Source organism: Hippocampus zosterae, chromosome 3, assembly GCF_025434085.1.
Source record: "Hippocampus zosterae strain Florida chromosome 3, ASM2543408v3, whole genome shotgun sequence".
Taxonomy (NCBI): domain Eukaryota; kingdom Metazoa; phylum Chordata; class Actinopteri; order Syngnathiformes; family Syngnathidae; genus Hippocampus; species Hippocampus zosterae.
The window spans coordinates 11,022,245-11,038,207 of record NC_067453.1 but is presented as its reverse complement, the minus strand read 5'-3'; the positions used below and the strand labels follow the sequence as shown (position 1 = coordinate 11,038,207).

General features: G+C 41.8%; 2 protein-coding genes across 21 annotated transcripts in view; one reads left to right on the top strand and one right to left on the bottom strand.

The window, feature by feature from the left end:
- mterf2 (mitochondrial transcription termination factor 2) overlaps positions 1–15,963 on the bottom strand; it is a 95,137-nt gene that overhangs the window by 63,740 nt on the left and 15,434 nt on the right. For 4 of the 20 annotated variants that reach the window (XR_007961838.1, XR_007961842.1, XR_007961840.1 and 1 more), the window contains 3 exons: positions 12,757–15,926; positions 11,977–12,450; positions 11,361–11,904 (listed from right to left, as the gene is read on the bottom strand). Coding sequence is in view for 3 of the 20 variants with exons in the window: in XM_052061612.1 (XP_051917572.1) it covers positions 12,024–12,028; positions 14,189–15,926 (1,743 nt within the window). In the remaining 17 variants the exon portion in view is untranslated. Of the gene's footprint in view, positions 1–3,939; positions 4,044–9,610; positions 9,704–11,360; positions 11,905–11,976; positions 12,451–12,756; positions 15,927–15,963 lie in introns of those variants that run through there. The other 16 variants (XR_007961852.1, XR_007961851.1, XM_052061614.1 and 13 more) reach the window with 14 other exon arrangements.
- Positions 9,103–10,679, top strand: etfbkmt (electron transfer flavoprotein subunit beta lysine methyltransferase). Its single transcript, XM_052061801.1, has 3 exons — positions 9,103–9,548; positions 9,617–9,747; positions 10,304–10,679. The coding sequence occupies exons 1-3, from the start codon at positions 9,271–9,273 to the stop codon at positions 10,660–10,662; spliced, it is 768 nt and encodes a 255-aa protein (XP_051917761.1). The 5' UTR covers positions 9,103–9,270; the 3' UTR covers positions 10,663–10,679.

The window sequence follows — 15,963 nt, the reverse complement described above, 5'->3', positions numbered from 1 at the left end:
TGCGCGACGCCACAGTGTGCTCACAGCTTCACCACAGGAGAGCCACACACAGACTTTAATAGGGATCTGGGTTAAATTTGCTCCAGAGCAAATGCTTGTGAAGAGTACGTATGGCGAGAATGCGTTGCTTTCGTGCTCTGTCGGACTTCCGTAATGTGTTGATTCATAACGACACAAGACTTGGCTAGTAACATCTTTCCTTTTGTAGGAGACTGGACTGTCTCGGAGTTGTTTGTTCCTTTGTTGTTTGTTTACAACCCCCCGCCCCCCATAGAATTTATTTTGTGATTTCCTCTCTTGATTTTCTGTTTGGCGCATTAGTGTTTGCTTTTCTGAGTGTCATTGAAGTCATCGTTCATTTACGTTTTCTTGGGCGGTCACTCTCGAGCAGAAGGCGCGGAAACCGAGAAGGAGAAGGACGTGCCGGTCCTGTAGTCGCTTGAGTTGTGTATATACATTCATTCATTCATCCATCTTCCGAGCCGCTTGATCCTCACTAGGGTCGCGGGGGGTGCTGGAGCCTATCCCAGCTGTCTTCGGGCAGTAGGCGGGGGACACCCTGAATCGGTTGCCAGCCAATCGCAGGGCACACAGAAACGAACAACCATTCGCACTCACACTCACACCTAGGGACAATTTAGAGCGTCCAATCAGCCTGCCACACATGTTTTTGGAATGTGGGAGGAAACCGGAGCACCCGGAGAAAACCCACGCAGGCCCGGGGAGAACATGCAAACTCCACACAGGGAGGCCGGAGCTGGAATCGAACCCGGTACCTCTGCACTGTGAAGCCGACGTGCTAACCACTGGGCTACCGGGCCGCCTGTGTATATACAGTACGTTTTAAAAAGAACCAACACGACAGCTCGTTTGTTTTCTGTCGTTTTGCTCCGCTGCAGAAACTGCTGTGTGAACGCAAGTGGTGCATCCCCGACACTGTGTCGGGGCTGCGCCGCTCAGCGGCTTTGTACGTGTGAACGCTCCACACAATTTGCTGCGGTGCAAAATGTATCGCAACAAAATATATCGGTGCAGCGCCGCAGCTAATGTGTGCCGTGTGAACGGCCCTAATTAGACAAGACAAATCGCGGGATGTTTCGATTGTGTGCAGTTTTACTCCCGTCTACCCAGGGATCTTTGCAGCTGTTTAACAGCAGAACACCGCAACATGTTAAATGAACATCCCAATGGCGTCCTCAAATAATATTTGCATGCCTCAGACATTGCATTCAGCACTGTACATTCCTGTGCTCCCTTGTGTCAGTATTTAAAATGGTTCTTAACTCCTCTTCTGATATATTTTTCAATGATTTCAGAAGGGATGTGAAAAAGGGGAATTGTACAAATGAAATAATATTTTTGTTTTCATTTTTAGTATTTATTTTGGTAAAATGAGTATTTTGATTTGCTTTTGTTAAATTAAGGGAAAAAAGACAACTACTGTTTAACAAAGTTGAAGTAAAAAATGTCTTATTTCCCTAAAAGGGCTATTTCTATGATTAAGCAGGCACAACTTAACAAAATAAAAGAGTTCCTCTGCCTCCACACAATACCTCTCATTATTTGCTGTGTACTGGCAAAGTGAATAATTGTTATTTTCATGCACCCCATTATTGGTTGGTTGTGAGGAGTGTTGATTTGTATAAGCTTGGCTTGACCATACTAAATGGGCATATAGCCCTGCTCCCCATGACCGCCGTGCATGGGACCGGACCTTGGTCTTATTTAAAAAAAAAAGTGGACCGACAGCATTTCTAGTTGAGGACCACTGCGATATAGCATGTTTTCGGGTAGCAGTCATCAATATAGCAATAATCACCACAAAGCCGAGCACGACAAGAGCACCTGCCACTCGCATGGCAGTGTACACACGACTGGCCGAGTAGCCGGGATCCATCAGTGTCAGCCACAACACGGGCTACCAGGCTGTCGCATGTGTTGATGTTTCGGCGGACTGTTGCTGTTGTGCGATCAACAATTTGATGCGGCAAACAGCCCTGTTTCAGCGTGTTTAAACTGATCATTTTGGGACTGCCTTCATATTGGGAGGGGGGCAGTAAATTTTGAGGTCGCAATGCATTTGGTGAGCCAGGTGAAATGTGCAAAATGTGCAAGACTTAGCTGGGATAAAAACGAAATCTATAACACTCTCATGTGACAAGTGATTCCACAACTAAACAGTGGATTGTTTGTCACGTCTGTTGTACTCGGGGATGTGCAGTTGGGATATGAAGAGCTAGGCAACCATATGGTAGATTTAATTAATGTCAACTATTTCATCTGCTTCCGTGCAGGCACTTTAGGCCCATGCTGATGCAGACCTCCTCACTTGTTTTTCTGAGCCTTCATGCATGCCAATTTAAAGCCCTTTCAGAAGGGGTTACGTTTGGGTGAAACGAGTCATTACGGGCACGGGCATCAGTCTGTCTATTAGAGCCCATTGATTCCAGTACATGTACTTACGTAAATGCCGGATTAATTTTTTAACTTTTTTGGCCAATCATATGTTTAGATCCCATTATTAGAAAAGTATTGATTTGCTTTATTTGCAGTGCTCCATATTACATAGGTGGTACAGTTGAATTTTGTACAGTGTCTCCATAATTATGATGGTGGTGGTTTTAAGAGGTAGATTACGTGTGGTAAGAAGTCCCAGGTATGAAATGCACAGCCCATTCTTATGAGGCCTCGGCACTCAAAAAGAACATTTTGCAAAACCAGGCCAAACTGATTTTAACCAGAGAAGACAAAATGTATACCCTCACTTCTTTGTATATTTTCTCACATTACTTCCTATTGACTCTCCTTGAAGCACAGTTTGGCTGGCTGTGGTTTCACTCAAGCTAGCAATAGTTATTAACAATGAAAAGATAAATGATCAATATATCCTGACCAGTTAGAGCAGCAACTTTGAATGTAATTAGTCTTTAAGATTCAGCGAATGACATTCAGTTGCAGGAGCTTATTTCTCACATCCTTGGATCAATGAGTGTCTTTTCCAGGCTCTGTTTGTACTCCTGTCATTTTCTCCCTGTCCTCCCAAGGAGAGTGTGTCGCTAAGGGATTTGAACACTTAACAGATCAAGAAACGTTTAATGGCGTATCGGGAGAAATCACATTTTTTTAGCCAGCTCTGAATCAGTCCTCATCTCTGGAATTCTGTAATGGGATGAACAAGGAGGCCTTGTGTGAGTGAATGTGTGAATTGATCATTAATGATATAAAATCAAGACATCCATTAATGCCTTTTTGAAAACTTAATAATCACAAAGATTCATCGCATTGCTGGCAAACGTCCTATGCTGCATTTTAATATTTTATGATATGATTGTTTTATATCAAATTGCAATAATACCACAATTTTAATGTCTCTTCCCACATGATCATAATCATCAACCATCATCTTTGCCTCATCCGCCCATCCATCCCAACATTCATAAATGGACAAACCACCATTCACAGTCACATTCACATCAATTTAGAGTTTTCAAGCAGTCAAAAGGAAGAAGGGGTACCCAGAGAAAACGCAAATACAGGGAGAACATGCAAATTCCATGCACAGGGCCAGATTTGAACACATGACATCAGAACTGTGAAGCAGGTCTTCTAACCGTGTGCTCTTCATGCCAGTAGTTTGTAGTTTAAAAAAGTTTGCAGATGAAAAACACATTTTGTTATACATGTTAACTGTCATTCTGACTTGACAGCAGAATATGATTCAAATTATTTTCGGAAATAAAATCATCGCTCTATGGCCTCATATTTTTATACGTCCTTTTAAAAAATCATAACGTATCTTGACAACAATAGCCTATGTAGAGGCTGTAGAGACAGAAGGCATGATCGACGGTTGTTGTCAATCATTTACCGTGCACGCAACTTTGCAGGGATGCAAACATCGAACCAGTAACATTTAGGGTTCTATTGTCGAAGACATACCATGTGGGCTTGGCTAAAATCTACCGCATCTTGATGCATGTTTGGGAATTTTGTAGACAGTGCTGAACGTTTTCTTTTTCATGCCCCCGGCGTAGCTGGCAATACTGTGAATGAAATTAGACGCACAACAAAAAGCCTTGTTACGATTTCATTTTGGATAGTGTTTATTCAACTTTAGCATTGTTCGAAACAATATTGCCTGGAGATCCCAGGGATCCATAAACCAACCGTGTAATTCACTCAAAAAAAAAAAAAAATATATATATATATATATATATATATATATATATATATATATATACACATATATATATATTATATATATATTTTTTTTTTAATCAACAAAAGTGGTTGAAGATCAACTCAAACAAAGTGTTCTGACAAATTGCTGTTATATATTATGTATGCAACCAACCACTCTACTGGCCCGAAGCTGCAATGAATAGGAGTATAATAACATTGCTGATTACACACTATTATTCAGTGTGACATTCATTTTCAGTCTTGCATCATCCAAGAACACTCGTCCATTTTCATCACAGCATATTGATATGAAGCCATTTTAAAAAGAAACTCAATCGAACCACAACAAAATATTTGATTTATTGATTCTTAAGCGTGAACACAGAATGCTTCTGTCATGCAAACCTTGAATGATTTTCTTAATTTGAATAAATTGCTAAATTTATCGCAGTCTGGCATTTACTTGGGATTTTTCCTCTTCTCTTTTCTCTTCTTTTTGTCTCTTTCTTTTTTTGTTTGATCACGGTAAAATTTCACATATTATAAAACGCAAATTTGAACATATTATCTGAATAAGGGTGAGGAGGGAAGTGGGGTATCCATCAACTAAAGATGTTTTCGAGGCTGTATTCATCCTATGAAGGTTTTAATGCTACATATCGTAATGGTTAGTAATGTTTGGTGCTGGAATCAAAACTGATGATTATTGCACTGAATCAATTTGCTCATTGCTAAAATGAAAGGAGACAACTTGGCAAGGCGGTTGAAAACAAAGTAAATGTCTCATCTCACAAATCCAACTTGACAGGCTTCAGCCTGTCACTATTATGGCAGCCGCTAGACACAATCTGACCAGTGAACATCATCTGGCAAGCCAGAGGCAGAGGTTCAGATATGCTGAGAGCAAAATTCAACTCTAAGTTAGAATTGGACAAGCTTTTTTTCATTAAAAGAGGAACAATTACATTATCAAGCTGCATTAAATGAACAAACACACACCACTTAATCAACTGATTCATCACCCAAAGTCAGTACGAAACCTGCACATAAGCACAAGGAGTGCATTGCATAGAATTGTTTTAGCATTATACCTCATAGGATCTGGCATCTGCTTAGCTTCAGGGGTACATTTTCTTGCTGCCTCTTGAAAAAAAAAAATCTCATCTCTACCATGGCCTAAAGCAGGGGTGTCCAAAACCGGTCCGCAGGGTCCGCCGTCCTGCCTCTTTTCCAGCTCTCATGGCTGTGTGTTGTGTGTTGCTCCCGAGAGAGCTGGAAAACAGGCAGGACAGCGGCCCTTGAGGACCGACCATGGACACCCCTGACCTAAAGCCACATGCACGGATGGGCATATTTCAGAAGAGTTTAAGCAAAAGGCAGATGAGACCAAGGATTGCTCGTCAATCAATCACAGGATGCAGACAACCATCCCAAAAATCTTAAAAACAAGAATAATACTTCAAAAAATAAAAATAAAAAAAGAGCTGTCATGAGGAAAAGGCTGATGACCTTGCACATAGCAGAATGGCACCGAAGGCATCGGAAAGAGAGATCCAGAAAACGAGCATTATTCATCACCAACCCATTTGTGTTCGCTAAACAGTTCCTGGGACAGAAGTGGGGGGCTCTATATATATACATATATATATGTAAACAATATTAAATATATAATATATAATTATAAACAATATAACAGACTTATAGGGCGGCCCGGTAGTCCAGTGGTTAGCACGTCGGCTTCACAGTGCAGAGGTACCGGGTTCGATTCCAGCTCCGGCCTCCCTGTGTGGAGTTTGCATGTTCTCCCCGGGCCTGCGTGGGTTTTCTCCGGGTGCTCCGGTTTCCTCCCACATTCCAAAAACATGCGTGGCAGGCTGATTGAACACTCTAAATTGTCCCTAGGTGTGAGTGTGAGTGTGAATGGTTGTTCGTTTCTGTGTGCCCTGCGATTGGCTGGCAACCGATTCAGGGTGTCCCTCACCTACTGCCCGAAGACAGCTGGGATGGACTCCAGCACCCCCCGCGACCCTAGTGAGGATCAAGCGGCTCGCAAGATGAATGAATGAATGAATGAATAACAGACTTATTTTAAAAGAAAAATCTAAAAGGATTAAAATGATTATTTCAATTCATTGCTCTTTTACATGTTCAAAGTCAGTGATAATGAAAGATGAGGAAAAGAATAATGGGATGCCAAATTTGACTCCCACTTCTACTCATAATATATACCGGTATATATATATTCAGACCACGGACGTTAAGACCCGAAAGCTCCTAACCATGCATGGAGGGTTCATGCATCCCAAAATCCAGCACCCTGAGACTGTACGCAAGCCGAAAGGAAGGAGGCCGGGGACTAGTGAGTGTGAGAGCCACTGTCCAGGATGAAACATCCAAGCTCCATGAATACATCAAGGAGAAGGCTCCAACGAACGACGTACTCAGAGAATGTCTCAGACAATGGGGAACAGAAGATGAGGCGCTGGAAGAGGGACCATCATGGGAGGACAAGCCCCTACACGTGATGTACCACCGGACCATAACTGAAGTGGCTGATCTCAAGAAGTCCTATCAGTGGCTAGAGAAGGCTGGCCTGAAGGACAGCACAGAGGCACTCATCCTGGCTGTTCAGGAGCAGGCCTTGAGCACCAGAGCCATCGAGGCCCAGATATACCACACCAGACAAGACCCAAGGTGTAGGTTGTGCAAAGAGGCACCTGAGACGATCCAGCACATAACTGCAGGGTGTAAGATGCTGGCAGGGAAAGCCTACATGGAACGCCATAACCAGGTGGCTGGCATAGTCTACCGAAACATCTGTGCGGAGTATGGACTGGAAACCCCCAGGTCAAAATGGGAAACACCTCCGAAGGTGGTGGAGAATGACAGAGCGAAGATCCTGTGGGACTTCCAGATCCAGACTGACAAGATGGTAATGGCGAACCAACCAGATATCGTGATCATAGATAAAGGGCAGAGGAAAGCCATTGTAATGGATGTCGCGGTCCCAAGTGACATCAGAAAGAAGAAACATGAGAAACTTGAGAAATACCAGGGGCTCAGAGAGGAGCCGGAGAGAGCCTGGAAGGTAAAGGTGACAGTCGTGCCTGTGGTGGTCGGAGCACTCGGGGCAGTGACCCCCCAAACTAGATGAGTGGCTGCAACAGATCCCGGGAACAACATCGGACATCTCAGTCCAGAAATGTGCAGTGCTGGGAACAGCAAGGATACTGCGCAGCACCCTCAAGCTTCCTGGCCTCTGGTAGAGGACCCGAGCTGAATGAGGGACGGACACCACCCGAGGGGGGGTGAGACGAGGAATTTTATATATATATATATATATATATATATATATATATATATATATATATATATATTATGTGCCCGGGGAGAACATGCAAACTCCACACAGGGAGGCCGGAGCTGGAATCGAACCCGGTACCTCTGCACTGTGAAGCCGACGTGCTAACCACTGGACTACCGGGCCGCCCATTAAGTAATTAAACAAAGACTATTAAAAGACGTTTTTGAGATAGATTAAATCTGAATTCTACACGTTTTATAATAGACTATATTTATGTTGTCAGCGCATGACAATGCATATTATAGTTGAATTCCACAGGCTGATAATGAAAGAAGCGCAGTACTGCTTTCTTCCAATGCATCGAATCAAACGGAACTATGGTTTATCCCCGTTTCTACACGACGACGGAACACACATGTGTCAACTAGTGATGGAAATTCCGGTTCCTTTTAGAGAGAAGGCTCTTTTGGATCGGCTCCCTAAGAAGAGCCGGCTCTTTCGGCTCCCAAATGGCTCCTCAGTTTTTTTGTTGCTTAAATTAATTTAATACCAAAAATAACGTAATATTATGTGTAAAAAGAAGTACTAATGCAAAAAATAGACATTATATCAAATATTTATTATTTATATGGCTTTATTTATATTCTTCTGAACATACTCAACATGGAGTGGTACAAAAATAAAAAAGCACAAAGACCCATCTCAAAACAAGGTCGTCAAAAAGTTCCAATCTCTGAATGTGTATATTTATAAGCTTTTAACTATTTACAGTAAAACAACATAAGTAAGCTTTGAATACCACACAACAAATTATAAATTAAAATTTGTAAAACAAAAAGAAAAAAGCAGCATCCAGGTAAAGGTTTTAGCTTGTCTTTAGCGAACATTGGCATGAGGAAAAACCAAGTGCCTCAGCTTTGAGGGGTTGATCCTCTTTCTCCTCTCTGTTAATATTTGCCCTGTTTTGGAGAAGATTCTCTCTGAGGGGACAGATGTTGCGACAACACACAGCCAACACAAAATTGATGAAAATCCCTTGCAATCATTTTACCCAGTTCCTCATCAATTGTGTTCTGTTTTGCTGGTTTTATAGCTTTTTGCATAAAGTGGCTCATAGAGCTCTGGGTTGTACATCTAGGCAGTTGTGCCATTGCAGCAGCAGCAACAGTTGCAGACACACTAGCACCTTCATTAATAGCTGGTTCCCTTGCTTGTCTTTTCTCTTCAAATTGTACTGATGGGTGGATATTTCTGATGTGCCTGTGCAGGTTATTTGTGGAGCCTGATCGATGGGATATTTTAACCTTGCACAGTCTACACGCTGCCTTTGAACTATCAATTAAATTGAAATGAGTCCATATTTCACTGCGTTTCCTATCCATTTTCTCACCTTTCCACTTTCCACACCTTTCCACGTCTGTCTTGTTCGCGTGCTGCTCAGTGTGCTGCTGTGTGTGTGTCTCTTCTTTAACCCCTCCCCCTTCTCTAAACTGCAGCGCGTGTGTGTGTGTGTGTGTGCGTGCGTGCGTGCGCGTGTAACGCTCCCCTTGGGAGCCGGCTCCCATCGTTCACTTCAAAGAGCGGCTCGTTCGCGAACGACACATCACTAGTGTCAACTGTCAAGCACACCACAAGCAGTGGTGTTTCAAGCACAGAGTATTCAAGTTTCTGGACTCAAAACATCCAAATGTCGATCCGTTTTTTGACTGTAATTTCCTCATCGGACTGTGACATTGTTAAATGACGTGTGGCTATTACGAATAGCCCCGACAAAGTGAGGCGTCATGTTTAAAGCTTTAAGCGCTCTCAGGTTGTTTCATTTAAATTCACTGAAATTGACAGATCGACGCAGCTATTTCTCAACTGAATGTCTGGATGATGAATCTATTACGAAGTTCATTTCAGAAAACACAGAGATTGTTGTAGATCATAACCTGACACCAGAGATCAAACTCAGACTTTTCACCCCAAATTGTAGGTTTTGGTTTGAAAGACCAGAATTTTGGCCTTTTGAGGACCCTTACTGGGCCATATACTGGCCAGGAGGGCAAGCACTGTCAAGGTAAGCCTTTTACTTAATGTTATTTTTACTATTGCTGTCGAAACGTTGCTAAAACTTCTTACCTGTAGGTATCTCCTGGATAATCCTGGAGTAACTTTGGGAAAATCCGTCTTGGATCTGGGGTGTGGCTGTGGAGCTTCCGCCATCGCTGCAAAACTGTGTGGTGCCAATATAGTAGTCGCTAATGACATTGACCCTGGTGAGGACTGTCAATAACAATCCTTCATTTCCAATTTTTCTGTATATAAAATAAATAAACTAGAGGTGCAACGATGAATTGACAACTAATCACTTATCAAATTCACTAATCATTTTTGATCATGGAAAAATCCTCTAGAAATCTTTAATTTATAATTGCCGAAATACTACATAAGTACCCAAGTAGAAGTACAGATATTTGTGTTTTTTAAAAAAAGAGGTAAAAGTAGATGTAATTGTGTCAAATCATTTTAGCATGCAAACATCAGATAAAAATACTCGGCTATTTAGGATATTATACTCAGAATAACTGTGATCAGTAGGCGTTTTGCTACATCTACCATAGGATAGCCCCTGGCGTGTTTGAAGATGTTTACCGAGTCCTGCATTTTGTCCCCTTACTCAAGACAACTCGTATATGTTTTCAAGTGAATATTATAATTTTAAAATATGGCTAAAACAGCTTGCATGTTCTTGTCTGGTTGAACAACAAGTTCTACATTAAGTCAGCTTGTGCAAGTTAAACTCATTTCTAAAGGAGTCTGTTTTTATCACAGTTGCCACCCTTGCAACCTGCATGAACTTCAAGCTCAACGGTCTGGAGTCCCCCGTTTGTGTGACAGATGACATGATTGATTCAGATCCTGGCAACTTTGACCTGATCCTTCTTGGCGACATGTTCTACGATGAGGCTCTCTCCTATAACCTTCACACTTGGCTGAAACACTGCATCAAAACTCACAAAAGCCAAGTTCTAATTGGAGATCCTGGCAGAGGCCAGTTTGAAGAGCTTGCCTTTCAGTCGCGCCTGAAGAAGTTGGCTCAATTTGAGCTGCCCAAGCCCGTACGAGAGGAGAACTATGGCCTCAACTGCAGCAGTGTTTGGTGCTACGATTTGGAACTAACCTTAAAATAAAGTTGTATTAAAAGGTGCATTTTAAAAATGTTTTTAATAACCTATTTATCAGGGAAATATACAAAAATGAATTATTTTTAACCTGTTTGACATTTGTCACCCCGCAGACCCTTGAGTAACAAAGGTGACTTATTTAATGTACGGAGAAGTTAAGGTAGTTTAAATTTAGGAATCAGAGCTGAAAATCAGTACAAGTCAGGGTAGACATTTTGCCCAAATTTCAAAGCCAGCTTTCAGAGTTCGCAAGCAGAAAGTCATTTTTTTTCTAGGGCCCGACCAATCGGGATTTTTTTTAGGCCTATGCTGATTTTTGGCAGGAAAAAAATGTTGCTCACTGTGGTCCGATGAATGCTCAGGTAGTTTGTGTGAATGCTCAGACATTGAACTCGATGCTATCGACCTCAAAATTAAAAAGACCTGAGACCTTACACTCAACCAGGACTGAGATTGGACCAGGGATTGTTTTTCATTTTCTGGAAGGAGAAAATGAGAAACGATCCACAAAATCAGCAGTGCAAAGTTAAACACGTGGACATTTGAAGGCCTTGTTTGACAACAGATTAGATAATGTCCGCAGTGGGAGTTCTCTTTTGCATGCCAAAGCACCACCAGAAAAATACAATATATCCTGATTTATATAGCGCTTACACATAGCTGCAGCTGTAACAAAATAGTGACAAATGACACAAAACACCAGGTTTCTGTGAAGTTTTAAATAAAAACTTTTACATATTATTCTGAAAAAATAACATTCAATAAATCAAATAATCATCCAATTGGAAAATAATGGAACTTGTGTAGGTTGCGAATACTTCAACTCTTATTGCAACAATCATTCAGTAAAATAAAACCTTTTGATCTATCATAGTTAAACGATGGTAAACTACATTGTTATATTCACGCCAGATATAGGAAAAAATATGTCAACAAAAATACCAACATGGCAAAATATATATAAAAAATAAGGACATACATATTTACACATATAAAAAAGGAAGTGTGCCTTAAGGTCAAATGTGCAAAAAAGCTGAAGACTTGGCCATCTTAAGATGGTACAAAACCAGAAACAAAAGGAATCGCGTTCACAATCATTTTAATGTGTTTTCAACTGCTGCTGAATGATGGGTGGGTGTGACTTCTCCATGTATTTCTTCTGATACTCTGCAAAGGCACCGGACCTCTTGGACTCTGGACCATGGTGTTCAGGGGACTTCTTTGCGGGAAAAGGAATCCAAGCATCCACTGCATATTGATACACACAGATCAATGAAAAATAAAACATCACTGTAGAAAGCGCTATGCTTTGAAATGTACCTCTGTTCTTCTTACTGGGCCTTTTCCTTTCTGATTCGGAAAAAAGGTTAATCTGTAAGAAATGAAAATTGTTCAGTTTTGAGGATGATGATTACCCCCCCCCCCCCCCCCAACACAACCACATAGCTTTTAAAGAAATTAGGTTGGTAGAAATGAGATGATTACAAAATCAAAGTTTATGGAGACTGCTCTCAACATGACGTCACGTCATTAACGTGTAACAAATCAATTGAGGTTAAACCAGAACAAGAAAAGCAGTTTCTGGATTCATGTGTTGGCAAAATGATGATCAATCATCCTTAAAAAAGTAGTTGTCAGCAAGCAAGCCAGCTCATATCTTAGTTTGTGTTTTAATTTGTGTGTAACATTTATTTAATACAGCTGCTTCACTTCAATATGGCACATAATAGCATTTTATTCTGAAATTATCATTCTAATTTGAATGTCTAAGCCCGCCCTGACAGCACTTAGTAGCTCCTTCAGCCAGAGACTGTTACACCCGTGCTGCAAGAAGGAGAGATACCGACGCTCGTTCCTACCGACTGCTGTCAGGCTGATGAATAAAAAATATCATAATAATAATGAAATGATGTGAAGGAAAATCGTAAATAGTACTGCGATTTATCCATTTGCGTTCATATTGTATTTAATTGAAAGATGTTTGTTGTTTTTTTTTCTCTTTCTCCTTTCTTCTTTCTACATACATTCTTGCTGCTGGAGGCTGTAAATTTCCCCAGTGTGGGACGAATAAAGGATATCTTATCTTATCTTTACTAGTACCCTCTTGTGGTTAAACCTAAAATTACTATTCTAATACACTGAGTCCCTCAAGAGGTTAAATTGATATTACTCATTTTGAAAAGGTCTAAACCAAGAAGGGCTCCCCGGGTGATTAAACCTAATCTAAAAGGGACTAAGTCAAGGATGGTGAACTCTGGCATTTGAATATTTAGAATTGCAAATATTCATGCCACTTATCAAGCCAACCGTCATGGAATTCATTCAACCTTACATCTTTAATTACTTCATTCGACATGGCGCACATTTTACATCATAAGTGTTCATTTCCGCCCCATACTTCTTTCCTCTTGCGTCATGTCTCCGCTCCACTTGTCATGTGGAAATGCAAGTGTGAAAGATCAAGGGTGTCACCACGAGAAAATGTTATACATCTCTGTTCATCTAGCCCAGTGAGGAATAGTGAACAATGAAATGCTCCTCTATTACATGGCGGAAGGGTACAATGAACCTGCATATCCACCGGTTGCCATTCAGACATCAGAAGTCATTTCTGCCAAGGGCTGTTCACACGGCAAGATTTGGTCCGGTGCTACGCCGGGGCTGCCCCAGTAGAGCGTTCACACGTGCAAATTAGCTCCGGCGTAGCCCCGGAAAAAGGCTTACACCGGACCAAATTTGATCCACCTCAGGGAGGTGGTTTAAAAATTTGCTCCGGAACCAATGCTCGTTTGCGAAGCAGCACCGATGTAAATTTGCACGTGTGAACGCAACTGAGTCAAATTTGCTCCAGAGCAAATGCCTGTGAAGAGTACGTATGGCGAGAATGCGTTGCTTTCGTGCTCTGTCGGACCTCCGTCATGTGTTTGTTTAATAACGACACAAGACTTGGCTGGTAACATCTTTCCTTTTGTAGGAGACTGGACTGTCTCAGAGTTGTTTGTGTAGTTTGTTTCTTTGTTTTGTGTTCACAACCCCCCGCCCCCCATATAATTTATTTTGTGATTTCCTCTCTTGATTTTCTGTTTGGAGCATTAGTGTTTGGTTTTCCGAGTGTCATTGAAGTCATCGTTGATTTACGTTTTCGTGGGCGGTCACTCTCGAGCAGAAGGCACGGAGACCGAGAAGGAGAAGGACGTGCCGGTCCAGTAGTCGCTTGAGTTGTGTATATACAGTACGTTTTAAAAAGAACCAACACGACAGCTCATTTGTTTTCTGTCGTTTTGCTCCGCTGCAGAATCTGTCGTGTGAACGCAAGTGGGGCTGCACCGACGCTGTGTCAGTGTTATCATGCTCAGCGGCTTTGTACGTGTGAACGCTCCGCACAATTTGCTGCGGTGCGTAATATATCGCAACAAAATACATCGGTGCAGCGCCGGAGCAAATGTGTGCCGTGTGAACAGCCCTCTAGTGTATGCGCTTGTGTTCAATCAAACAAGTTCAGATTTCACACAGATTAAATCCATTGATTTACCTGAACGATGCTCTGTGTTTTTTTCCCGACCTGTTGATTCATCTTCAAAGCAGAAGGTGGTGGGCAAAACGCTGAAATTCAAGCTGTTGTCCTGGATGGGCAAATCTTCTTGGGGTCCACTTTCATTACTTCTTTTGTCACGTTTAACAGACCGACTTTGTCGGCCGACAATATCCGTGTCATTTGTCGAACGTAACTTCTCTCCTTTGCCCGCAATTAGTTTCATGTTGGTTCCGAATGTTATTTTAGTTTGAGATAGAGTCCCTTTTGTGGCTGAACAAAATGATTTTGGTTCACCTCTACCGATTTTTTTCTTGGCGTCAACCCTCGCAAAAACTACCTTTGGTGGTTTTGTCGTCTCATTTCCGTGATTAATTAAAGCATGCTGTTGGTGTGGTAAAGAGCCAAACAGCATCAATTTGACAGTTGAATTGTCTGACGCTAAAGGTTTACCATCAGAACCAACAACTGCCTTATTTTTTGAAACATCAACTTCATGTGAATCCAGGTTTTTCTTCATCAACTTCTTCAGGTGCGGAAAAATACTGTTAGGATTGGCAAGTCTCTTCCGTTTCCTTTCATCAGTTCCATGTGTTCCTGATTTACTGAAATCGATCAGATTTCCGGACTTTGGACTGCATTGTATCAGTTGTTCCGTTTCCAAAGGTGACATTGTCCCAAGTGAAGATGCCGTTGAAGCTTGTTCAACCTGTTCATTCTTGGCTGACATATTCGTGTCCATGTGATTTTCGGTCCAAGAATTGTCATCCCTGATGTGGCCGTCAGTTGACAGGCAACCTTCTGCAGGTTTCAGCTGAGCTTTGTTCAAATCCTCTTCATTGTCAGCAATATGGTTGGTAGGAATATCACAATTGGCGACATCGTCTTTGTTTTCCCTTGTCATTTTTGCCTGGCTTCCTTTTGGCTGTTGACCATGGAGGTCATTTGTTTCTTGATCGTCGTTTAATTCAAAGGTCTCACTGATTTCATTGCATATTTTAAGCCAACTTATTGTCGGAAGGCTGCTGGACATTCTCCCCTTACTTTTAGATTCCATGTCTCCTTCCAGTGAGTGAGATTGGCGATCAGGTTCTATTGTAAACTGTGGACAGTTCATTTGTTCTCGCGTCTTCGTAAAACCTTCTTTGCAATGGCACTTATCATCCGAAGATGTTTTGGAACCCAAAATAATTTCTTTCCACTTTGCTATGCAGCAAAAACGATTCAGGGGATTTTTTAGTTTTGATCCGCTTGTAACGTATACTTCTGGAAGTGGCTCATCTTCCACACCACCAGAAGTATTTAAGACTTCCTTTGGTTGACCAATACTTGGTGACATCACAACACGGCCAAGCTCAAAGATGGCTTTCGCTTTTTCTGGTGACAAAACTTGGATTTTAAATGAATAGAGAGGGTCGTTACAAACTTTGCCTCCTGTTTCAGGGTCAGATCTGGGAATCTCTGCAACATTTTGTGGTGTAATGTTGGCGAGTGGGTCAATACAATCTTTGCCTCCCGTATCAGGGTCAGATCTGGGAATCTCTGCAACATTTTGTGGTGTAATGTTGGCGAGTGGGTCAATACAATCTTTGCCTCCCGTATCAGGGTCAGATCTGGGAACCTCTGCAACATTTTGTGGTGAAATGTTGGCAAGTGGGTCATTACAATCTTTGCCTCCCGTATCAGGGTCAGATCTGGGAATCTCTGCAACATTTTGTGGTGTAATGTTGGCGAGTGGGTCAATACAATCTTTGCCTCCCGTATCAGGGTCAGAT

What these genes read in the sequence shown, in the direction of transcription:
- etfbkmt (XM_052061801.1), top strand. Translation starts at nt 9,271, where the DNA reads ATGTTTAAAGCTTTAAGCGCTCTCAGGTTGTTTCATTTAAATTCACTG. An exon ending in GGAGGGCAAGCACTGTCAAG is followed by an intron (nt 9,549 to 9,616) that starts GTAAGCCTTTTA and finishes TCTTACCTGTAG; the next exon opens with GTATCTCCTGGATAATCCTG. An exon ending in CGCTAATGACATTGACCCTG is followed by an intron (nt 9,748 to 10,303) that starts GTGAGGACTGTC and finishes TTTTTATCACAG; the next exon opens with TTGCCACCCTTGCAACCTGC.